This window comes from Carassius gibelio, chromosome B5 (genome assembly GCF_023724105.1).
Source record: "Carassius gibelio isolate Cgi1373 ecotype wild population from Czech Republic chromosome B5, carGib1.2-hapl.c, whole genome shotgun sequence".
Classification (NCBI taxonomy): domain Eukaryota; kingdom Metazoa; phylum Chordata; class Actinopteri; order Cypriniformes; family Cyprinidae; genus Carassius; species Carassius gibelio.
The window spans coordinates 42,937,249-42,963,548 of record NC_068400.1 but is presented as its reverse complement, the minus strand read 5'-3'; the positions used below and the strand labels follow the sequence as shown (position 1 = coordinate 42,963,548).

The 26,300-nt window shown below is 39.9% G+C and overlaps 1 protein-coding gene and 1 long non-coding RNA gene across 2 annotated transcripts in view; both read right to left on the bottom strand.

Moving 5' to 3' along the window:
* Positions 1 to 11,435, bottom strand: part of LOC127958310 (uncharacterized) — a 109,607-nt gene extending 98,172 nt beyond the window's left edge. The window contains exon 1 of the long non-coding RNA XR_008154010.1: positions 11,345 to 11,435. This is a non-coding gene — a long non-coding RNA (uncharacterized LOC127958310). The remainder of the gene's footprint in view (positions 1 to 11,344) is intronic.
* A 3,595-nt stretch (positions 11,436 to 15,030) lies between these two features.
* Positions 15,031 to 24,236, bottom strand: LOC127958321 (ATP-dependent RNA helicase DDX54). The gene is made up of 20 exons (XM_052557138.1): positions 23,995 to 24,236; positions 22,965 to 23,091; positions 22,819 to 22,889; positions 22,421 to 22,609; positions 22,289 to 22,338; positions 22,128 to 22,169; positions 21,926 to 22,021; positions 21,733 to 21,854; positions 21,572 to 21,633; positions 21,141 to 21,272; positions 20,152 to 20,362; positions 19,951 to 20,082; positions 19,626 to 19,847; positions 18,663 to 18,736; positions 18,168 to 18,353; positions 17,899 to 18,044; positions 17,691 to 17,804; positions 17,508 to 17,618; positions 16,340 to 16,428; positions 15,031 to 15,527 (listed from the first exon to the last, which is right to left on the bottom strand). The coding sequence occupies exons 1-20, from the start codon at positions 24,103 to 24,105 to the stop codon at positions 15,280 to 15,282; spliced, it is 2,535 nt and encodes an 844-aa protein (XP_052413098.1). The 5' UTR covers positions 24,106 to 24,236; the 3' UTR covers positions 15,031 to 15,279.
* Between the last annotated feature and the right edge of the window lie 2,064 nt (positions 24,237 to 26,300).

The window sequence follows — 26,300 nt, the reverse complement described above, 5'->3', positions numbered from 1 at the left end:
GCTTCATACATTACATCCCTCATCACAAAGTGCACGTAATTATACTGAAAGTGCACTTGTAGCATTTTTCAAATATTACAAACTGCTTGCCAACAATATACTAATAATGAAATAGTAACGCATTTGAATTCCTTATTTTAATAATAAATCATCATATTATAAAGTATTTTATGTATGAACTGAAGTGAGTTATGCAATTTACATTTAATATATTTTAAATGCACTAAATTGCAACTTAATTACAAATGTGTTACAAATATATTTAAATACAACACATACAAGTTACAACAGAAATTACGTTGTAGTTTTCCACAAATGTAAGTATATTCAGCAATCATCTTTAACCATGTTTTAAAGACAACAGAAGTAATTGATAAATTACACTACATTAAGTCTTTTAAAAATCGCTATAAATCATCTAAATATAAAAAATATTTTTTCTATTTTAAGAATAAAATTGAAACATAAAATACATTTGAAAAAAAAATCCTTAAATAAATCCACAATAAAAGTACCAGTAGTTGAAGAAACCCCAAACAATTTAGTTTCTGAAAAGCTCCAAAAGGCGCCAGTTAATTATACACTATTTAATTATTTAACTATATTTTATAAGGTTAGTAGTAGTTTTAAAATGATAGTAGGGTTAACTGTTGAACAGCATTTGGGTCAACATGGATTAACAAGAGCGCTTCATCTCATGCTCACTGCCTTCATCTAGTCATTAATCTCCACACACACACACACACACACACACACACCAGACAGTCTGCATGGCACCAGACAGCAGTGAACAGTCAGTAGGATGTGTGAGAGCCCCCTGCTGCCAAGAGGAACAAACCCCTGCTAATGGAGACATAACATGCTCACCGGAGCAGAAACTCAAACAAACAATTAATGGTCCTTCCTCACGACTGACATCTCCGAGAGCATCGCATGTGAGCATCAAGAGCATGTGAGCCGACTGCATTTTAGATCTAATGTAACCAATGCACAAACAAAAACCGTATCAGACGATTCTAGTTGGCATACTTTCACTGAAATGCCAAACAGACAGCCATGCAACTCATCTGGAGCAATGAGGAGAAGGCGTTTCTCAATCAGAACATATGAATAGAGACGGCAGACTGCTGTTGTCTGCACAGGGCTTTAAGATAAAAGGGGCGATCTATACGCAGACTCCACAAATCCCTCATGATTCTCCAAGTCACTTTGCTGCACTCGGATGGAAGATGCGACCTAATGAAGCAACAATGGCGCAGGCAGAATAGGATTTGAGCTGAGGTTATTAGGCCAGAGCTCAAGCCCCCGGCCCCCATCAGCCACAGAAGCAGATCTGAGATCAGCGCCGCTCCTGACATCACACTGACCGAGACGAGCAGACGGTCTGATCTCAGATCAGCAGCTCAAGGCAGGTTCACACAGAGTGCACACACACACACACACACACATCACTACACCACGCCTCCAATTACATCACACGACCTCGATTCTGCTGGCCAAGAGAAGTTTCTTTGTCAGACTCCATGTGGTGAATTTATAGACAAGTTCTCCATAATCCATCAATTCAACTTGATCAGAAACCCTCTGGCAAATATGAAACTGATTTAACAATCACTAACCCATCGCTTCGAAGTGCGTGTGAATAAAAAAAAACAGCAAATCCTTCATGAAGCAGTGCTGAGACTGCAGCGAACGCATGAACTGATAGATGAATAGGGTCCTGTGGAGTTTGGTTTATTTTTTCCCCCCAAATTTCATTTTTTTTTATAAATTTGTCCATTTGATTTTTACTAGATTCCATTTTTTTTAATTACAATTTATTTACAATTTATAATTTATTAATTTATTGTTTTGCATTTTAAGTTTTCTGGTAATCAAATGAAGAGATAAAACATTATCCACTAAATATTGTGTGAATATTCCTTAATACATTTTAATAATTTTAGTAATAGTAGTAGTATGAAATCCAGTCTATTGAACAATAGTAATATATGTCTTCAAGTTAAAACAAACTTTTATTTTGACGGGTTGCTATTAATAACATTTCTGTGTATATGACACTATTTTTACTCAAAGGAGAAGGTAAAATGCTCATGAAGAGCGGTTCTGGAGATGGTGTTCATGTGTTTATTTCCTTGTTTAGTGAGACGACGGACGCTGAAATCACTGCCAGCGTCATATATGTCAGTCCATGATTTGGCTTAAGTGCAATGACCTACTTTTTATTAATTAATTCAAACTCTAACAAATTCCATGACATTCTGTTACAAACAGTTAATTCCATCCGTGTTTTCCCCCATCGCTCTACCTTGAATGCAGTGCAAGTTGCTTAGTGTCTGTCAGATGCATGAATGTACATCAAAAAGAGATCAAAGACAGTAAGAGGGTAGACATTTTTGGTAGAACACTTGGTTTTCGAGGGCACAGTCTCTGGTGTAGCTGGAGCTAGCGCTACTGTTCTCTGTGGGCCGAGCAGCTCTGATCCGGTAGCTGCCGCAGAAGTACTGCAAAAAGCGGAGCCTCATGCTCATGTGTTTTGATTAGCAGGTAATGATCTTTGATCTAATGCGCTGACTGGGAAAGTGCGGCTCCGATAGAATTCCGGTAGATGCTCGGCCGACCTGGAGCCAGTGTCAGTTCTCATTAGGGCTTCCGTCTCGGTGACCTCCCATCCGCTCAAGCAGGGCCCCTCCTCTCAGCTGGAGAGCCCCGCGTAATGATATCAATAGCAGCAGGGGTGCAATGAATACAAATCCGCGTGCAGAATGTTTGGACAAGAATCCTCTCCCAAGCCCCCCACCAACGAGGCTCCGCCCCTCTCCTGGACACAAAGGGTCAGCCCATGGACACACTGATGGACACACTCCCTCCAGCGGCGGGTCGGTTCGACAACTAGCCTGGCCTCAAACCTCCGGGTAACCCTTGAGAAATAAGTTAATTCTAAAATTGTAAAATTGTAAAATTCTAAACTTTTCTTTAGGTTTAAAAAGAAGAAAATGCAGTTAAGATTTTTTTTTCTTAACAATGTTTTGTGAATTCGCATTGTTTAGGAACTTTTTTTTCTGCTGTAAAGTTGGGCATTTTAACATGGGGAGTCTATGGGACTGACTCTCTTCTGCAGCCAGCCTCAAGCGGCCACTCGATGAATTACAGTTTTAGTCACTTCCTTATTGGTTTCAAGAGGGAGCGGGAGGTTGCCGCTAGATTGTGATGCAGCTCTTGTAAATTATCTTTTTTGTTCATTGTCCGTCTTTTCAAAGCTTAATTGACATAATGCTTTTCTTTAGTTTTATTTTACCTAACTATTGACCTGAGCTTGTAGACGCCATAATCCCACTCGGTCTCTCTCCTGCTTTCCGTTGTTTTTGTTTATTTAATGGTGGGCGTTTACACAGTTGGCTAGAGCAGAGCTGATTGGGCAGAACGGAGGTGCCCTCACTCTATTGGTTAGTGAGACTGTCACTCAAGGCTGCAGTCAAGCATACGCTCTGGGACAGAGTAATATCGCGTCCACATCGCAGGCTTTTGCGATTAGCAAATCGTAACGTCTCAAATCGCGATTTCGATTAATCGCACAGTGCTAGTGTCGAGTCACAAAACGATTTTCAACTTTGACCTCTCCTTCCACTGACACATTCCACTGTATTCAGTTTGTTTCTGAACGTGTCCTGCATCTGCACTCATTTGAAATAAAACTCATAAACATGAAGGTGATACTTAAAGCTGGATTTGTTTGCAATGGTAAAAATAATTCATTACAGAGTCATTATAAACTGCACTAAAATGACAACCTTAATTAAAAGATCTCTACTGTTATACCAGTTTTCACACATGCCATTCAACTACATTTCAATACTTATTTACCAGACAGGTTATTTACTGTAGAAGACTCCGGGTCAACCATCTGAAATGCAGTGCCTCGCTTTCCCCAAATCTGTACAGCAAAGTCTTGTCACCAACATAACACAACGTCCTGTGTGAGAGCGAGCGTGCCAGAAATGAGGTTTCCGTCTCTGGTATTGACACAGCCGGTCTGGAAACCATCCAGAGATTCCGGTAACAAAAGCATGTTCATACACTTGTTTAAACGACCCCCAATTAAAGAGCCACACATCTCTGCATCCATATTAGCAGCAGCAGAAACATCATAAAACGTGTCACTAGTAGACCTGTTTACAATCAGCAGAGTCTGTCCCTAAAGAAGTTATTCATTTTCAGTGCTGTTATTGGAAAAATGTCTTATGGTTTCAGCTGAAAGCCTCATTTATAAATGTCTGTATGTGTGTACATTGTATTAAACTTGATGTGTACATTTTTCTTATTTTTCCTTAATATCATATTTTTCATTTAGTATTGCCCTTCAGAAGCTACAGAAGATAATTTCATGTCCCTCCGCTGTCCTCAGTGTGAAAAGATGGATCTCAAAATCATACAGTCATTGTTGGAAAGGGTCCAAATACTGGAAATGCTGGAAAACCAAAGAATTTGTGGGAGCTGAAGGATTTTTCTGAAGAACAGCCGATAGTTTATCCTCATGAACAACTATCACTGAACACAAACACACAGCTGCGGATCATTCTGCTGGAAACAGTGTTAAGAGTCAAGGAGATGTTCTCTTGTAGACTATATGTGAACATCTTCTATCTTAAATATATTATTAAGCTCTGTGTTAAATAGAGTATGGGTCACCATACTTAGCAAATGTCACGACTTAAAACAAAACTCAAAAATCTCCTGAAGCTGGTTGCCGTAACCTTTCTCGACTTTAGATTTCTTTTCAGTGTGTCTCTACACATGCATATATTTTACCTTAAAGAAAGTCATATTTTTAAGAAAAAAAATGCATATTGAGATGTAAGGATTGAAATGATTAAAAATATAAAACTGAATAGAATCTGCCAAACTGTTACAGTTCACTTCTAAAAGCAGTATTTGTTTTCTGTAATGGAGTATTCATTGATTCATGCATTTAATGAATCTCCAGCAAACCGATGATATCTGCCAAAAACCTTCAGAGCAGCTGTGGCACGTTTACAAAAAGCTGCAACTAATAAATAAATAAACTTTAATTAAATTCAATTATTTTAATAAATGGCAAAAGCACAATATCACTCATGGGGTTGCTTGGTCTCATCCCTAAAATAAATTTGGGGGCGATTTGTCACTTCGCTGCACGACTCTTCTGTGGCCATTAAAAATGAACCAAGCTGCATGTAATCATTTCGAACAGGCCTCTAGATGTGAACAAGGGTGTGAGGATAAGGACAGCACAAATGCATTAGCATGAATTAAACCCTGTAAGAATAATAGATCAGAGACGTGGTTCACTGCTGTGCACACATCAGACAGATCCTCATCAATACACTCCAAAACCCTACCAGAACAAAGAAGCTCCCAGTCCTTGTGTATCTAAGACAACATGAGAGGATAAGTTCCCAAAACTTGTTATTGGCCTTTTAAACCAATTCGGTGTTTGAAAACAGTGACGTCGTTTTTGTGGGCGGAGCCTATCTGGTCTATGAGCAGAACATGAGCTTTCAAGGAGCAAGCTATGGAATAAAAGAATGGAAAATTGGATTTAGATTTCAGAATTCTTATTCTCGAATCATGAGTACTGTATATACCCCACACTTCTGTCTTTTCACCCTCAGAATTGACAAACGCACTACTGTCGAGTTAAATTTAGTTAAAGTCCAAACTTGGAGAAACAAACTTGCATTTGTGTGAAAAATGTCAGAATCGTGAGATGACACATCTGTGACGTCTGCTCCAAACTGTTCTTCAGTGAAAGATTCACCAGGGCACATTATCAGATGTACAAAAAATAAGTTTATTAAATGTGCTCTGGTTTGAAAATGTTTTTTGCCTGAAAACTTGAAAATTAAAAGCTGCATAAACTAATACGATACGATAAACTAATATAAAAGTGTAGAGCAAATGCATGCATCTATCACAGGGTTGCAGGAGTGAATCGTTCTGAAAGGATTACAGCATGTTGGCACCGTGCCAGCTGAAGTGTGGGCTCAAAGCCAAACCCAAAAATGCTGTAGAACGGTGTTATCAGTGACCCATTAGAGGCTTTGAAGTGGCTGGGGAAATATTCTCATCCATTACACAGCGGCCCAGAGTTTGGGTCCTGTCATGAAGAAGGCTGTCCACAGAGGACGCCTGTTCTTCGTCTCCCATCATCCCCGACTCCGCGGAGTAACTCGCTGCAGATTTCAGCTTTCGCAGCTCCACCAGGTCCATCCTCGTTTCTGTCTGATCCATGCTGGCCAGATTCGGAGCACGATAACTCAAATCCTGACAGCGTTTGATGTCGGAGTGCCTCGAGAATTGGCCTTTCGCTGTATGATGCCACACGTGTATTGTAATACGTAAGGCTGGAACAGCTAATGATCTGATATGAGGCATGTGTTGGATTCTTCCCAGACCCACCGCACGATTCTCAGACTTAACGTTTGCCTGAGAAGCTGCGTCGACAGAACATTAACAATTAACGACGAGGACGTGGTCAAATGCGGTTGGGAATGAGATCATACTGTGGGATGTCCGAGGGAAGCCTGAAAGCGTCTGTGGTGTCTCCAGGAGTGTGTTCAGATGTGCTGCTGGCAGACGCAGGGATCCATGCCCCCTGTACACACTCATGGATGCTTTAAAAATTAAACTGGATTAACTGTGAATGCACCAGGGTGACACTATTACAGGTTTGGGACCTTTTACAGACCAAAGTGGGCAAAGTGAGGAAGACGAGGCATTTAATCCTGACGCATCGGATGTTTTCTTCATCGTTCCAGTCGCTTTTCTACAGTCATGTCGAATTTTCATTGGACCTTCCAAACAAGCTCACTGTCCATCTGCCATCATGAGGAACACCTCAGCCTTCCACAATCCTAAAGAAAAACCCTCTAAAATACAACTATAAAAACTAAATATTTGATCTTTTTTTTTTTAAATAAACAACACACTGCACATCAAATACCTGTCATCCGATATAAAGCAGATAGTGACCTCACACTGATGTTTAAGGGACATTTGAGTATCGAATGTGAATTAGTTTTAACTACATAAAAACCCATATTAATTCCCCTAGATGTTGTTCAAACTACTCAAACACCTCCACGTGAGAGAACACATCATATACATTTCAAGATCAAATGTGAGTCATTAATGTCAATATGACCCACTTCAGGGGTCCCAGAATTACAATATGAAATAAATCAGAGACAGAAACGTATCTTCAGAAACGAGTGCGCCCCACTACAACTTGTCAAGTTATTTTATTAATCTACGTTGACTCGGTGAAGTCATGGTGCAGCTCAGTTCTGTTTAAATAGAGTCAAGTCGATGATATCAATGGATGTTAAACAAGGCAGAGGAGCTAATACTCCATCTGTGACAGAATGGAGAGAAAACAAACAAAAATCATGTTTTGATGTCTTTCGAGTCTTATTTCCCACCGTGACAACAGTGGCACATCAGTGTTATCCTCTATTACAACATCTACTGTATTTAATCAGTTTCTGCTGTCTGAAGACAGTGTTGCACAGGGGCGGTGGAAACCTTGGTCTGGCCTTCCTTTCCTGAAACTATGGGATTGAATTGATGACCTTTGGGCCATCTGTCCAGTGGTCAGCGCTGGCTGGAGAACTGACCTCTGGTCTTTGAAGAGTCTGCCCTGGATGCAGAGGTAATAAGCCACTCCAGTAAATCAGCATCAAGAGACAGACGGAGGACGATACAGCCGTCTCAATCTCTCCTGGTGCTCTCCTCTACTGTAGGGCACTAGGTAGGGTCTGACTGCCCGCTGCAGCTAATGAGCGTCAGAGACTCTTGATGAAGAGGGTGTGAAGGGCTTGATTCATGCGCTGCTGCTTGGGGTTTGATCATTGCTGTGGCTCTGGTGATGGATGTGTTCTCCAGCGACTTCCTCTCACGGGTCATGTCCTGTCTGCCCTTGCCCACCGCACACTTCCACATCACGTCCAGCCCCCTCGACCGCGCCGGACAGCGCTGGTGGTCAGTGGGGAACGACCTTATGATAAACGCGGAGGAATCACGGAATACAGTCATAAGAGCAGAATTTACTGGACAACACAGAATGTCATGGGATTTGACAAAGTTTGGAGGAATTAATCAAAAGTAGGTCATTTCAATTAAATCAAATCATGATATGGATTCTATCAGTAAATATTAAGCAGCTAAAAGAATACTTAAATATGAATCACATGTGTCTCGGTGTGTTTGGTTTACTGAAGCGTGTGACGCTCGCAGTGATTTCAGCGTCCGTCGTCTCTCTAAACGAGGACTTAAACACCGCTCTCACAGTCACTTCAACTATGGTCATATCATATACAGAAATGTAAAGGTATTCAAGGAAACTTGTCAAAATAATGATCTGGTCATTTGAAGACACATCAGTGTCCTCCAGCACAGAAGCAGTCATCAGTGTCACAGACGTATATTTGTAGAAATAGACAACAATACATTGTATGAGTCACAATTATACATTTCTCTTTCATGCCAAAAATCATTAGGATATTAAGTAAAGATCATGTTCCATGTTCCTACCGTATATATATATCAAAACTTAATGTTTGATTAGTAATATTCATTGCTAAGAACTTCATTTGAACAACTTTAAAGATGATTTTTTCAATATTTAGATGTTTTTGCTCCCTCAGATTCCAGATTTTCTAATAGTTGTATCTCAGACAGATACTCTCCTCCGAACAAACCACACATCACTGGAGAGATCATTTATTCAGCTTTCAGACATATTTCTATTTAGTAGAATGTACGTAATACTACTACTAGCTACTATTGCTAAAATTATTACAACTTTATTTATTTTGGAATAACCACACAATATTTATTTCTTGTTTTAATTTTTATAATACATTTGTTTGCAAATTTTTTTTATTTTGTTTAATTTTCATTACATTAAAAGATTAAATTCATATTTTGTGCCATCATTTGATAAGCAGAAAACAAAAGTGTTTTATAGGATTAATAAATGTATGTTAAATTTGCTAATTTTTCTAATTTTAATTAATTAGACTTGTTTTTTGATTTATAAAGAGTCCAGACAAAATTAAAATAGTAAAAACTGATTTCAGATAGGTTTGAAGAAGGTTTGTTGTCCCATGAAAACTGCACGTTACAGGAGCAGCTCTAAGCGTCCGAATCAGTCCTGTACATCTACTGACCGCTCACCAAACCAGCTTCAGCAGAAAATCATGCTATATATTGATAAATATATAATTACAATTGCTTTTCATATAAATGCAGAGTTTAGAAAACTGCATGAACATCAACCGTTCACACTGAAGTCAGAAAGCAAGTTTCTACACACAGTACAATGTACAAAAAAAAGATTAGCAGACAGTCATCCACATCTGCAAAAACACAACAGCAAGAGAGAGAAACACTACACAAGCGCTCAGCACGGCCTTTAGTTCCTCGTCAGTAACACAAAACACATGCAGACGGAGCCCAGTTTGGGACATTAATCTGAACTAGACTCGGTCAGCCTCATGAAGGAACCTGAAGGATGTTTTTAGGAATAATAAGACTTTAACATGCTCCACCAATTCTCATCACTGGGCCGCTAGAAAAACAATGATATATTATTTCAACTGTAAGTATTTGTTGTGCAGCTTTTAATTTATGCTGAGTTTGAGGGAATAATTTCATGTTGCCTTACATGCTCTCAAAGTGACGGCACCCATTGACTCTCATTACGTGAATCACCAAAGAGCACGGCTTCAGCTAAAAACCTTCTTTAGTGTTCAACTGAAGAATAAAAGTGCCCTACATCATGGACGGTGTACGTGTAATTTTTCATTTTTGGGTGAACTATTCTTTAACGGAGTTTCACCAGCTGTACTAGTGCAGAGCTGCTGTTAACCCTTCAGTGTCCTACACCTAGTGTCTCAAACACATCACAGTTGGCTGTGCTCTATAACAGAAGAGAAGCAAGCGGAGCTCACACACAAGAGCGGTCCCTCGCGTGCCGAGGAAGCACATTCTCTGGCCACATGCTGTAACTAAACGCCTGGCCGTCACATTCACTTCTTCTGTCTAATAGGGTGTATCAGGATTTATCGCAGTGGCACAAAAGGCTCGAGCAGGTCTGGCCCATGATTCAGGAGTCCATGACAGGTGGTAGCACAGCGAAGGGATGGAGTTCAATTCCTCCAGCGTTGTTAGGATCAGTGGGATGTTATTGTGTAGGGAAACAAAAACAGAAAACGAAAAGATCCTCGAATGCTCCCGAGGAAAAGACAGGGAAACACTCGTGGTATCTGATGTCTGTGCGGGATGTGAGAAGGGCTTTCTCTGATCTGATTCTCACAGACCTGATCAGGTTTAGATCTAGCTGTTCATGCTCAAGAACAGGAGGCTAAATCACAAGACCACTGGCTCCGACCGAGGGAGGATGTGCAGAAACACACAAGTGTCAGCCAAGTCTCCCAAAACACCTCTGAAGGATCATATGTGGTTATTTGCTCAACACTGCCGCCTTGTGGCCAAATCAAGCACAGCAGTAAATGTTTAAATCAAGATTTGATGTTGGTGAGGCCAGAAAACAAAGGAAAGTTTGCAGGGTTCATGCCAGCATCTAAAGAGAGAGAATGCATCCAAAAGTCTGCGAATCAATACTTATTCATCAGTGACACATTAAAAGTCAAAAGTGACATTTATACTATTTTATTTTACTACAAAGATATTGTGCAGCACAACTGTTTTTAACATTGATAATAATCAGAAATGTATCTCGAGCAGTAAATCAACATATTATTCTGATTTCTGAAGATCATGTGACACTGAAGACTGGAGGAATGATGCTGAAAATACAACATTTTAACACATACAAAACTTATTATAAATTGAAAGAGTATTTCACCATTTTTAATCAAATAAATGCAGCCATGGTGAACAGAACAGAACATTAAACATCTTACTGACTTTAAAATGGAAGAAGATCTGTTTATGTTATTGTGTTAAAGAAAGACATTTTCAAGAGGGAACAGCTGAAATCTACCTTCAGTATCTTTATGAAGCCTTCAAGCACATTATTTCTACAATGATTGTCCATTGCATATTGTTTTAGTTCCTAATAATGAAACTGAACGCTCTACAATATTCACAACATAAAATCTGAAATAAATAGTGAATCATGACTTGATTCCACCATGACATCATAACAAACCCAACAACATCAGACATGAGCAATATCACACAAGCAGATCATCACACCGTGCCAATATACAGCCATATATCACGGCTACGAGTGTGTTGTTGTGTTTATAGTGGAGTATTATTAAGTTATTGTGATTACCTGCATCTGATACAGCATTCATTCTTCTGCTCAATCACATCTTCACACTTAGTTTTGAAGTCAACAGGTTCCTATCCTTTCATCTGCTGATGGTGATTTCTGATGACATCACTGAAAGGAAAAATGACTTCCTTGCTCAAAACTGCACTTTAATATTTTTCAATTTAAAAGTCTCTCCTGCGGACTCGTAAAACTGTCTTTTGTCGCCATCTAATGGCAGAACAATGAAACTAAAATCACCATAACTAATGCATACACCATTTACCAATACTAAATAACTACTAGTTTTATTTATATAAAATATTATTTACTGAATAATAATATTTAATAAAAAACAACAGCCATCATAAAAGTTGCTAGGCAATTCAGTCAGAAGTACAAAGGCAGCTCTCTGATATCCAGCATTGAAGTTTAAAGTCAAGAGATTTAATAGCCACAACTATTTGCTCTGGAATAAAAATTAGATTAATGAGACCAAAGACTGCCTCTTACATTTACCCAAAACAAAATATCTCTCATGTTTAACCTCTCCAGACATCAGATCCAGCGGTGAATCCCAGGCGCTCTCTCTGCAGGAGTATGAGCACTGAACGCCGCTGACGCTCTGGAGCTCATGTCTCCCAAAACATAGAAGCACATCGTCAAATCGGCTAAATATTTAACATCCAAACAGGCACATTCTCGCACAGCTTCTGCAAGCAGGTGAGAAAAAATGAACTTTTTACATTTTTGATAAGCAGGGTTGTATTTATTAACCATGAAATATGCTCAGATATGAGTGTGGTTCGTCCACTTCTGACATCAATCATCAGCTCTAGAGGAACTAACAGAAAACGTCCCTCGAGCCACTAAACGATCCAAACAGTGCCGTGTTTCACCTGGAAGTGAAGAGAAACAGGGCATCCATTTCTGCGGAGTGCATCAATGTTCGTGTCTCAAAGAGAGCTTCTCAAACTGAGTCCAGACTGTGATTGACAGTCTAATAATGGCCACACTACACACAGCCATTCTTGATAAGCAGCTCAGCGCTTCAGAACTACGCTCTTCTCAAGAGGATGCTGTGTCCGGTCTGGGAAAGCTGATAAGACGCTCGGCCCTCTTCACCTCCGAGCGGGAAGGCCATCCGATTGGAAAGCTGGAAGTGCTGCTCTCTGCGGGATCAGCTGCTATCAGACAGGCTTTAATAGCTCACATGATGGAGCTCTTGAAGGAAAAACATTCCTCTGGGACTCAACCGCAGTTAAGATAAATATATTCAAGACAAGTACTCATATATATCACATCAATAGATGTAAAATGCAAGAGTTTGCTGAAAACTGCACTGTAATTTTTTTTAACTTACACAACCTCCAAAAAAAAAAATAAAAAAAAATTTAATATATATTATATAGAATTGAGTTTTCAAGTTCAGATATGGACAGGGTGTTAGTCAGGTAAATGACTTCACTTAAGTTTTTGATAATGAAAATAAACTGTGAGGGCCAGATGTGTTCAATGTGGTCATTTGTTTTGCTATCCCAGTCAGGTCAGTAGTTTTGTACCTTCATAATTAGCCCCAACATAGAATAAATTATTTTAGCAATGTACTCTCATATTTGCTGGAATTGAGGAATCAATTTAAAACATCAGGCTCCATACACTTTGTAAATGTTTACAGAGAAAAATAGTAAACTGAAGCCTGGAATACACTACACGATTTTTTCTCCGATTTTACAGTCTCGAAAAATTGACACAAGCCAGTCTGCAGATCTGAGTTGACAGATTACATTGAAAATGGTAGAACATGATGATGGTCAGTGCTTTAAGTGGGACGGTAGGCACACTCAGTACCGCCACTTCCAAATATAGCTCTTGAGCGTATGGCCACCTCTCCGTGCGCACAGAAGTGATTTTAGCGTACCAGTAAATTCATTTGGATATCTTTAAATTGATATATTCATTTTAATCCTTTGCCTGCGCTGCCGCTTTTCAGAGCGCCCTTCAACAATGCACGCTTCCTAATTCTTCCAGGTTCGGAGTATGGAGCGTGAATCATTTGAAGCGGTTTGGGAGTTCGGAGCGGGTTCGCGAATCATTTGAGTCAGTTTGGGGATCGCAAATCATTTGAATCAATTCGAGAGTTCGTAGCGGGTTCGCGAATCATTTGAGTCAGTTCAGGAGTTCGGAGCGGGTTCGCGAATCATTTGAGTCAGTTTGGGAGTTCGGAACGGTATCACGAATCATTTGAGTCAGTTTGGGGATCGCAAATCATTTGAATCAATTCGAGAGTTCGTAGCGGGTTCGCGAATCATTTCAGTCAGTTCAGGAGTTATTAAAAATCATTTTGCATATTTTATTTACGTTCAGTAGTTCTTTCTAGCTCAAGCAAATCCACAAACTAATAAAATGATTTATTAAGGGCACCTGTTGACTGCTGCATATCAGGGGATGAGGGGAGTCATCAAAAAAAAAAGAAAATAGAACAGAAAACAGAAAATAATTTTTTTGTGGCTATAATAAGAGTACCGGCACCTCTTTTGGTACACTTAAAGCACTGATGATGGTCACAGACTTGATTTAGCTTCAGACTAACCAGTGGTCCGAGATCAACCATGTTTAATATTTTCAGCCGATTTCACGTTTTTTAAAGTCTATATGGACTTTCTTGACTTTAAAATGTCATCAAGTACTATTAGTTGTGTCTTAATGCATGACATACTACAGATACGCCTAATTTTACTAGATTAGCATCATCATCATATCACTAGCGTCCAGAGACCGCTTCCTCAGGATCAGGAATACAGTAGCGCGACAGCTGGCTCAGGGACCGTTAACTTTCGAAATAACTGCGCGGGAAGAAGCCACGTGTGGCGCACGCGCGTTTAAAATAAAAACGCAAAAGTAATTTCATTATATTAGACCTGTCTTTTTTTAACCTGTATTTATGCACTAAAATTAGACTATATGTGTGGTATGTATCCAGTGAACTGACGATCCATTTGTTCCATTTGTTTAACAATTCCGGTTAAATTAAGTGTCATTTGATTTAGTAGTAAATCGCAACTTGTTGCTTATTTTATTGGTGCATAAATGAATGTGAATTTTGTCAAATGTTTTAAATTTTCATTCATCAGATTTGCCACCTTTAAACATTGCGTTGTGTGCTACCGAACAATTTTAGAAATATAGTTATTAAATGAAATAGTTATGGAGTTTTATTGTGTAAATCTCTGTAAAGCTTTATAGTGCCAGCAGTGCTCTTCAATCTGAACATGTTCGTTCCTGGGTTCACTTCAGATTAAACTTTCAATTGTGAAGCCTGCTTAAAACCAGGGCTCTGAACCGGTTCAAGGAATGTAAACGAAAACCAGAAAAGAACAAAATTTTGACAGGAGCGGAACCAGAAACAAAAACTAAATCAAATTTTATAGTTCCGAACAGAATCGAAAAATTTAAATGGCCATTAACCGGTTAACAATGTTATTTTATCGTTCCATTTAATATTTAAAACATACATTAATTTAAACTACTTTTCCAACATGAAACTTGAGTTGAGTTTGCCCCAGGCCCACAAAACTCTAGGCATAATTACAAACTATTTAATTACTAAAGGCTTTCATACTTAAAGTAGTTTTGTGGAACGCTTCACGCATGGCATGTTAAAGTAAGTGGAATTGAAAAACTGAATAAAACTTCACACAGACACAGTCAGTTAACATTTTAATCTCTCGGGTCTCATGTTAACAGGTATAAAGGTGTGTGGCTCTGCTGCCTTGCGTGGCCCATTTACTTCCATTGTAAGTGTCTTACTGTTGTGGTTTTTGCATTTATTACTTTTAAATGAAAAAAATATTTTCTGTTATTACTATTTTTTACTGTCAACAGAGCAAGAGGGGAACCCAAAACATCCCTGCACCGATGGAACGGTTCCAGAAGTCTCTTCCCTGATTCGGCTCTTAAAGTTTCTTCCTCATCTTTCCTTTCTTGAAGCCGCCGCGACCAAAGCCAGATCTCATGACTTCACCAAGGCGCTGTCTTCCTTTGGCACGGAGCTTCTTCATGCCTCCACTCTGCAGGAACTGCTGCTTGGCCTTGCGTTTGCGCTGCTTGAGGATCTGCTCGCGGTTCTTCAGCTCGGATCGTACACCTGATCCGCTGCGCTGCTGAGCCGGCTGTGATGGAGCTCCTCCTCGTCCCCTGCGGCCTGCAGAAACCACACCACAAACACTCACAAACAGAGCAGCGCGGACTGTTGTACAACTTCTCTGATCAGAATAAACTGCTCTGAAAATGTGGTTTTGAAGCCACTGGATCCTCAGATTGTATATATATCTATCTATCTATATATCTATATATATATATATGCAACGTTATATTTGGACAGTTCTTTTTTACATATATGACCCTGCCGCACAAAACCAGAAAAATGTTGATTTATTCATCATCTGAAATCTAAATAAATCATCTTTCCAATGATGTATGGTTTGTTAAGAGGACAATAATAAAATATATGGAATCTGAGGATGCAAAAAAAAAAAGAAAAATCTAAATATTGAGTAAAAAGCTTTCAAAATACAAATGAAATTCTTTGCAAAAATTAATTTTTTAAAATATTTACGGTAGTTAATATACAAAATATCTTCATGGAACATGATCTTTACTTGATATCCTAATGATTTTTTTGCATGAAAGAAAATATGATAATTTTGACCCATACAACGTATTGTCAATTGCTACAAAATTTACCCGTAGCTAATCAGGGACACATATATGAGTAATTAAATGATGATCAATAGCTATCATATGTACTTCTAGCTCCTGAACAGATTATTTCCATATATCAGTGTTTTTAAAGCTTTAAATAGTTCACTCTGTTTTAAACTCACTGCTATCCTTACCACAGTTAGATTAATAATAGTACATAATATTAGAATAGTTTTCACTTGGGAATAGGCATAATTCTATTATAATGAATCAGGATCAATGTTATTATTCTACATGATCTTCTGTTCTTACCTCCAAAGCTCCTTCCTCGGTTTGCTCCTCCAGTTTCTTCATCCGAGTCTCTGTCATCGATCTTATATTTCTTCTTCCATTCTTCATAACTGGACTGAAGTCAAGAAACCCAACTCAAAAGCAAATTTCAGCCTCAAACCTTTACAACTCCACATAACATCAACACTGAGTCTGTTGGGGCTGTCAACTAAAAATGTTATTAGTTGAATATTTGTTTAGAAAGTCTGGTCACAGGTGTTCCTCAGGGATCAATTCTGGGACCCCTCCTCTTCTCCATATACACAACATCACTGGGTCCCACCATACGAGCACATGGCTTCTTCTACCATTGCTATGCTGATGACACACAGCTCTATCTCTCATTTTAACCAGATGATCCAATGGTAGCTGCACCGATCAGGTTTGCATCGCACAACATCAGAAAGATCAGGCCCTTTCTAACGGAGCATGCTGCACAACTTCTTGTCCAGGCCCTGGTCATTTCTAGGCTGGACATCTACAATGCTCTTCTGGCTGGACATCCATCAAGCACAATCAAACCTTTACAAATGATTCAGAATGCACCTTCATCTGCCATTTTTTTTAAATGCATCGTCTAAAAATTGTCTCAAATACTTGTGTTGGTGTGAACTGGTCTTGTTGTGAACGATTCTTTGGGGATGTTATTCATTTAGAGTAGTAATGAAATAAATTAACCTGATCCATTTTCTAAAAGCATGCTATAGATCTTATTGTGAACAATCATCCATGCATGAGTAAAAGTATTTAAAATGTTTACCTTAACCTCCATGATCTGTCAAGTGCCCCGCCCACATCTCAACATCCAATCAAACAGATATTTATTCCTTCAATAATCGGTTTAAAAATGCAATTACTTGTATAAACATTAAAGGTGCAGTAAGTGATTTTATGAGAAGCACTGTTGAATCGATTCCAGAGAGGATCATAATGGATTCAGAAGATCTCAGAATTTAAACGAATCAATTCTGCATTAATTTATCATCGCACCAACAACACAGGCACCACCCCCAACATGAGTGGACACGCCCCTTACTGCTGATTGGCTGCAAGACACTTTTAACATCATCAGATTGTGTAAAGCTGCTTTTAGAAACAACGTTATGAAAAGTGCTAGACAAATGAAACGGACTGTTTTCAAGAAGGATACAAGCTCTTCTTCCTCTTTTTGCTGGTGACCACCTGTCCACTTTCTGTCCTGATTTTCTTGTTTTTTTCCTCTTTGCCGGTGTCTCGGACGAAGCGCTTCCTCTTGCGATCCCTGCGGTGAACACGTGTAACTTCAGCATGAGCAGACAGGAATGATGAGGAATGATGGGAAGGAGCTGCTCACCATTTCATCAGGCTCTTGTTCTGGTTTAATGTGTTGCTCTCGTCTCCCATCAGGTCCAGGACCACAGAAGAGGCTTGCTGCTCGAAAGAGCCGGCGTCAGCGCCGAGACTGAGCCTGGACACACACACACACACACACACACACACACACACACTGAACGTCTATGCTTCCCACTCATGTGAAGGATAATGCAGTGCTGCTGTCGTACCCGCGCTCAGAGTTGAAGTCTTTGGGTCTGTATGGGATGTAAAACTCTTCATCTTTTCCTGTTTTTTTGCTCTTTTTGCTCTTCGGTCCGTCCGCTTCATCATCTTTCTTTCGTCTTTTCCCTCCAACCACCTCGGAGAACACAGTCTGGAGAACATGTGGACTTTGATCAACACTGTGATTTGAGGTTCTTGTACACAGGTAGGAGTTCACAAGCTTGACTTTTTCTAAGCATGATCTGAAGCACTGAAGATCTACAGCGACGCTCACCTGAATATCCTCGTCCTCCTCCTCCTCCTCTTCCTCGGTTCTGCTCACGGCTGGAACAACAGACTCGATGACCCGCTCCGCTCGCGCTTTAGAAAACTTGTCGAGCCGTCGATCGTCTCGTGAGCGCTTGGCTCGCATCACGCCGCTGGCGCTGCTTTTGTTGTTGGAGTTGATTTCAAAGATAGTCTGAGGAAACAAGAATATACAGCTCATCCTAAAAACATCTGAACGGTGTCGTATGCATCATTAACACAGCGCTGATGAACCATAACAGACAGCCATGTGCTCTCAAACCTTCTGATTTCAGAAGATTTAGAATCTTTATACAAAAGTCCTGCAGAAGAACATCACACACACTTGTGTAACAGCTTCCGTAAGAATCAGAGCGACTGGTTTCGAACAGATTGAGGAGAGTAAACGGAGCCTTCAGACAGAAGTGTGCGATGTTTCACGTTTCTGACCAAGAGAGGAGGAAGTGAATAATAAATGACGTACAGATTTCGCCTTGTAGGCCTTGATGGAGTCCACCATGAGCAGCCGGTCCAGCTCCATCGGCTCCAGTCCAGAACCTGAAGAACACAGAAGAGAACCGCTCAGAACAGAACCTGCTTCCTGTCCGCCGGGGTCCAGACCACACACCGCAGCTTGTCTATTACAATATATTAGACCTGCCCCGACGTGGCAGAAATGTAGGATATTCATAGCAAATGTTATATTATTAATGTAAGCAATGGTCAACTGAATGTAATTTAGGGTGTAATGAAATATAGGAGAAATTACAGATATTTTTGTTTTATACACACACACACACACACACACACACACACACACACACACACCCAGTCAAAAGTTCTGGATCAGTGTTTTTAAAGAAGTCTCTTCTGCTCATCAAGGCTGCATTTATTTGATCAAAAATACAAAATAAAAATTTAATCTTGCATTATGTTATTAGAATACAAAATAATAGTATCTATTTTAATATCCTTTAAAATATAATTTATTTATATTTTAAAGGATTTATTTATATTTTAAAGCTGAATTTCCATCATCATTACTCCAGTATAAAGTGTCACATGATCTACAGAAATTATTCTGATATGATGATTTATTATTAGAATCATCAATGTTACATTTATGCATTTATTGAATGTTAAAATAGAACAATGTTATTTTAAATCATAATTTTCTCAAAATATATGTATTTTTTCTGTATTTTTGATCAAATAAATGCACCCTTGAAGAGCAGAAGAGACTCCTGTTAAAAACATGAAAAAAATCATTGATCCCAAATTTCTGACCGGCACTCTGTGTGTGTGTGTGTGTGTGTGTGTGTGTGTGTGTGTGTGTGTGTGTATATGGAGAAGCATCAGGCCCCCCGGAGTGTCCACATGGTCGAATCTTGTCCCTTGAGGAAGCGTTTGTGCAGCGGGGCGGTCGCTCCCAGACACCCACACTCACCCAGCAGAGGGTGGACAGACATGGAGGACAGCGGGGTGTTTCTGGAGCGCTTGATGGACTCGGGCGCCGGGCTGGGACGAGACTTTAGGTACTGCTTGTAAGCGTTCTCGGAGATGCGCCGGAGGTTCTGGAGATCCAGAGAGTTCTCGTGAGCCGTCAGCAGCTGCGACTCTTCATCGTCCAGGATGCTCTGAGGAACACGGCCGAACACCCCATCAGCATCTGAAGAGCGTCAGAGACACACAGGGCGTACACTTCATCAACAGCTGGGACAATACACACAACACTTCTCATATGTCTAACAGCTCAGCAAAGTTCTGTGTACCTGGTGTGTGTTCGGGGAGGGCGAGCTGAACGGGTCGACCCAGGAACAGATGCAGGTCGTAGAGGTAAGGCACTTCATCAGTACACACCAGACTGAAGGCGGTTCCTCCTCGGCCGGCGCGGGCCACACGACCTGAAACACGAGACGAGTGTTAGAGCCGAGTCTCAGACGCTGGACGAGGGTCAGTCCGACGCCACACACCGACTCTGTGCAGGAAGAGCTTGGCCTTGGACGGGAAGTTGTAGTTGATGACGTTGTCCAGCAGAGGGATGTCAATGCCGCGGGCCGCCACGTCCGTCACCAGCAGAACCATGGCCTTGCGGTGCACGAAGCGTCCGATGTTGATCTTACGAGCCGTCTGGTCCAGAGCGCTGTAGATGTAGGCGCACTCGATGCCCTCGACCGTCAGCAGCTACACACACACACACACACACACACACACACACACACACACACAGACACGGCAGATGAATAAAGCCATGAAGGGTTTAGCACCTACTAATCGCATTAGTCAATTTACCATTAATTATAGTGCTTTTAACATTGCAGATTGCGTCAAAACAGCTTTATAGTATTAAAGAAGCCAAGGCAAGTTTTATAACACATTACATACACACTGCTGATTCAAAGCTCTTTACATATGAAGTTAGGAAACAAAAAGGAACAGGACACATTGTGTCGGAAACAGTGTTCGGTTCTCTTTTGATGGGATACTGTAGAGATACAGTTTTATTCTAATAGTATTGATTTTAGAAGTAAAGCAGTTCATAAAGTCATTACTGCTGTGCTGCTGGGAAACATCTGCACCAGCTGATGCTATATTTCGCCACTGCATTGAATAAATACCTGGACTTGTTTTGTTCTAAACGAGATAAAAAGTAATCCGATCTAACGGTATTTAATGCTTTTCTGTAGGGTACGGTACTTCCTCGCCATGCAATATGAAATACCTCTAGTTTGGTTTTCCTCCATGTTCCGGTCTGCTTTCTTTAGGAAGTTTTCCTTAATCTCTCTAAATGTAAAGGAGCAACTGTATCTATAGCTATACATTATAATCCTTTATATAATCCTTTGTTGCAGCCTGGAATTAAACTGCTGGTCTCGTCTGACCCATTTCAACACACTCTTTCCCAGTTTAACACTGTAAAGCTGCTTTGACACAATCTGCATTGTAAAAAGCGCATGTGCACCTCTTTGAGATACTCCACGTGATGTTTGGTGGCTACGAACACCACGGTCTGCTCCTGCGGCTTCACTACGTTTCTCAGGAGATGCAGCAGAAGCGCTGCTTTATCATCCAACCGCAGGTGGAAGAAGGACAGCTGGTGGAGAAGAGAGAAGAAATAAAAAGTGAACAATAGTAACAATAAATGCATGTTTTTAAACTCTTTCAAATAAATGCTGTTGTTTTGAACTTTCTGTTCATCTGTGAACATTGATAATAATCAGAAATGTTTCTTGAGCAGTAAATCATCATATTTTCATGATTTCTGAAGATCATGTGACACTGAAGACTGATGCTGAAAATACAGCTGCAACAGTTTCTCTTTCAGCTGATGATCAATCCCTGTTTCACCATCCACTCAGTTCGATATGAATAAATTCAGGAAGCCGTGTCTACCTTCAGCTGGTCACTCAGTTTGGTGTCCACATCCAGACGAATGAGCACCGGCTCTGTGAGGCCTGTCACAGAAACACAAGGATCAAACTATCAGAGGAGCTCTTGATCACGCCGGTGATGTCCTAGAACAGGATAAGTATCAACATCTGGACTGTGATTACCAGCTCTGGCGAACTCCACGATCATTTTGGGCAGCGTGGCGGAGAACAGCAGCGTCTGCCGAGTGTCTGGAAGACGTCTGATGATCTCCTGAAGCTGCTCAGCGAAACCCATTTCAAACAGCCTGGAGACGCAGAACACACATGAACCCTAGCCCAAAAACAGCTAGTGACCGCAGCTTTAATCCGGACTCACCTGTCAGCTTCATCAAACACCACATACTCCACGGCCTGCAGCTTCAGGTTCATCTCCTGGATGACGTGCATCAGACGACCAGGAGTACCGATGATGCTGGAGGAAACGAGAGAACGTCACGCCTCCGTCACACACACACACCTGATCATCACACACACACACACACACACACTGGTAAAGCTGTGTTTTGGTGTGAACTTACATGTCTGGATTCTCGTGAAGAGCAGCGAACTGGTCGTCCATGCTGACAAACAGAGACGACACACAGACGGTGATGAAACACAATAGAGTTGAATCACTTTATTTCTACAGCTCTGTAAACACTTCAGATACAACTCAGACTTAAACGGAGCCCCAGCTCACCTGTCTCCACCGAGAATGAGTGCTGTTTTCAGTCCAGTGAACTTCCCCAGCTGAAACACACACACACACACACACACACACACACTCAGTGACTGCAGGTGATCAGCAGCAGCACAGTGTGAAGGTACAGACCTCTCTGGTGAACTTCATGGTCTGCAGGGCGAGTTCTCTGGTGGGTGTGAGGACCAGAGCCCGGGCCCCTGTCTGCGCCTGCGGGGCCTTCAGCTTCTCAAACATGGGGATGAGGAACGCCGCCGTCTTCCCACTTCCTGTCCGGGCCATGGCCACCACATCCTTCCCGTCCAGAATCACCGGGATCGTCTGAGAGAGACAGAACACCAAACATCTTCACACACACTTTAATGAGAAATAACAGATGCTTTAAGGGCTTCATACGGTCTCCTGTGAGATGTAGATTAGTCTTATTATTTTACAGCAGCAATGTAAACAAAAAACACTTTATTTCATGTACACTTGCTAGAATTTTTTTTTTTTTAAGACAATAACTAGAAATGTGAAAGACACCTCACCTTCCTCTGGATGGGTGTGGGAACTTTATATCCCTTCTTCATGACGCCTTTATACACCGGGTAACTGAGACCTGTGAGAAACAGACACTGAGCGACTCGAACCCTGATCTGATCGACAGAACACACGTTTCATTCAGACGTCTCACCCATGGACTGGAAGCCGCCGGACTTCTTCTTCTTCTTGTTCTGGGCTCGGACGAGCTCTCTGGTGTCCAGCTCCACGTCAGACACACAGTCGGATGAAGCTGGGAACCGAGGCAGTCTTCTGCTGGACTGAAGCACAAAACCAGGACATGAAAACACGCTCTGACTGTAATCGATCGATCACACCGCTGCATTACTGGAACCAACCATGATCATTTATTCATTCACTGTTTAACACCACGCCAACATCAAGACTATGTTCACGGCGATCTCTGAATATATTACACAATGTAAACAATTAACAGAAAGATAACACTGCTGCTTCCAGTGAAACAAAATATTTCTCAATACAGATGAAAAATATTATACTAGAATATATATAACCTGAAAATTACCAGTATCAATAATCACATATGACAACTCTAATAAACCATCAACAAAACATAATTATTACCGTGAAATTTTACTTGCATGAGCTATGATCAAATGAAAATTGTGACGCTGCTATGGTTCAAAAATATAAAAAATATCCAGCCCCAAAAGTGTGTGAGAATGACATCACAGATAATATCAGAAAAACAGGGATTCATACCTGGGTCCAAAATGACCCGGACACGAATAACTGATAAAGCATGTTCAAGCTTCTCTTAAAAATAACAGTTAAAAAATAATAATAATAATAATCTGAAATAAAATAAAGGACATGTATTTCGAGAGTCTTCGTCGTTTTAAAAGTTGTGTTTCCTTACTAAAATCTATGCATTATTTGTATAAATAATGTATCTGTTCTGGGTCTGAACAGGGTCTGGTTTTAATTTATACTGCACGCTGTCATCTACAGCTAAAGGAACACACTTTAATCTGAATTGGGACATTAACAGTTACACATTCGGAAAGGAAACCGGATCGAGTGTGAACGATATTTTATATTAACATCCAGACTTCATCTGTCTTCAGTGGCTCGTGTTTACAAACAAAGTGTTAAACTGAAGGAAAGTGAACCGATAATCAGAGTAAACCCGATCGACTCACTGTGTCCTGATCATCTCTGACTTGTGTCGCCACTTCAAACTCTTCATCATCAGACTGGAGCTCGTGATCTCTCTTCTTCCTCCTCATCAGCTTCTTCTTCCTCTGCGCCATCACACACACTGCTACAGACCCGCTGCTGTCGAGAAACGTCGCTATTTAATCGAAGAAATCAGGCGCTCCGCGAGATGAAAACACCGGAGACGATTGTTTGGAAACACGTGTAAAGACGTTCCTGCGCACAGAGATGACGTCAGAGAGCGAGGCGCTACTGCAGTTCACTGCGCTGACGCACGGTGGCGCCACGGGCGGAGCAACAATGCGACAAACAGTTACTAAATGTATTTATTTATTTATTCTTATTGAATTATTACTAAAATATTACAAGCTTACAAAACAAATTGGCATGCAACTTTCATTCAAAGACATCAATATTAAGAGGGGCTTAGACTTAACTACACTGAACAGAAAAAAATAATAAATAAATAAAACAATACAAACAAAAAGAAGAATAAAAAAAGAAACCATATTCATTCATTAACCCATCCATATGAACAAATATAAATCGCGACTAGTTTACGTTTCGCTGTCTTACATCACGTAATGTTCTTTCAGAACAGTTTCATTGGTAAAGATTTTCTTCATGCATGTATTTATGTATTATATTAATTAATGCAACAGTATATATTTATAAGTTTATTTAAATGCACATACCTATTTGAACATTTCCTTGCATTTGGACATAACACAAAACCCAACCCGAATATTGTGTATTTTTTCTGTAGCTATTGTTATTTTCTGTGTTTAAACAGATCTGATAATAAAGCTCTTTCTGATTCAGATTCAGAAGCAGGGGCGGATCTAGAAAAATATTGATGGGGTGGCGAGAAGGGGGCAGGAATTTTTGAGGGGTGGCAACATATGGCAGACCTATATATACTGAATTTAGTCACAGTTATCACAGTTTGATGATAAATATATGTGCACACTACAAAAGAACACAGGCTATCATTTACAAACTTAATCTCATGCAATCAATGTCTTGCATTTGAAACAGTTCATATAAGGAATAAGTGACCATACTCCATAAGCACCACACACTCACTAATGCATACAGTATGCATCCACCTGTCATTAAGAGCATTATAAAAGATTCAGTGTTATCAATATGTCAATTTATTATAAGAAACACAAGATTTTAACAGCCATTTCCAGCTGGGGAGACTCAACTGATTTTCTACAGTTTAGTGTTAATCATCATCTAACTCAACCAGTCAAGAGCTACATTTAGCCTTAGATGTTATATGAATATGGTCCTGAAGCATAGCTTTTATTAGCTGACAATAATAATAAATAAATAAACATTATAGTTACACATATACAAATGTACTTTTAGAAATTATTTTTGAAAAATATTGTGTTATTGTTTTGGCAAGTTTAAATTAAAACTTCTATGAAAACTTGTGTGATATTCCTTTAAAATAATGTTTTAGTATATCTTTTTTTAAGTATATTTTACTGTAAAATTTCTTACATAATTTCTTTGAGTTAGACCAAACTTTTAATTTGGTGGGTTGTAACCAGAGTTTCTGTGTTTTTTAATTAACTATTATTATTAGCTGTAAAGCCTACTTGAAGTATAGCATACTCTACTGTGCAATAGTACTATATTTCTGTTTGAAGTTATACCGAAATTTTATTTTGACAGTTTGTTGTAAAGACATTGCCGTTTCTGTCAGTCTGTGTATATGATATGAATGAATGACGATAGTTTTATCAAATGAAATGGTGAAATCCTCTCATAGCGCTGCCGTGCAAATGTGTAGCATACATCATGTGTTAATATAGTGAAGAGCTGAAAACACCACGCGTGCTTCAGTGTGTGTGTGTGTGTGTGTGTGTGTGTGTGTGTGTGTAGTAGAGCACACATTACCAGAGACGTGTATAACAACACCTTCAGGGCCGCTGCATGGTCAAATGTGTGTCCTGAGCAGGATTTATTGTTGTGCCCCCCTTCCTCAAATATAATGATGAAAAAAACACCTACTTTAGGGATGAAAATAGAACTTTAATCAAATAAAAAACTAAATGAATAAATTGTATTATTTACAAATCACAATTGTAGCTCTCGACATTTACCTGTGGCTATAACTTTATAATGACTCTAATTTATTTTATAGTCCCAAGCATTCAGAAATCATGCAAAGGAAACTAAGCAGTTTTACTATGATAAATCATAAAACCATGGTTTATTTTTGTAAGGGTTGTGATATGCACGTTTTTTGTTGAAGAAATTATAAAGACTGTGT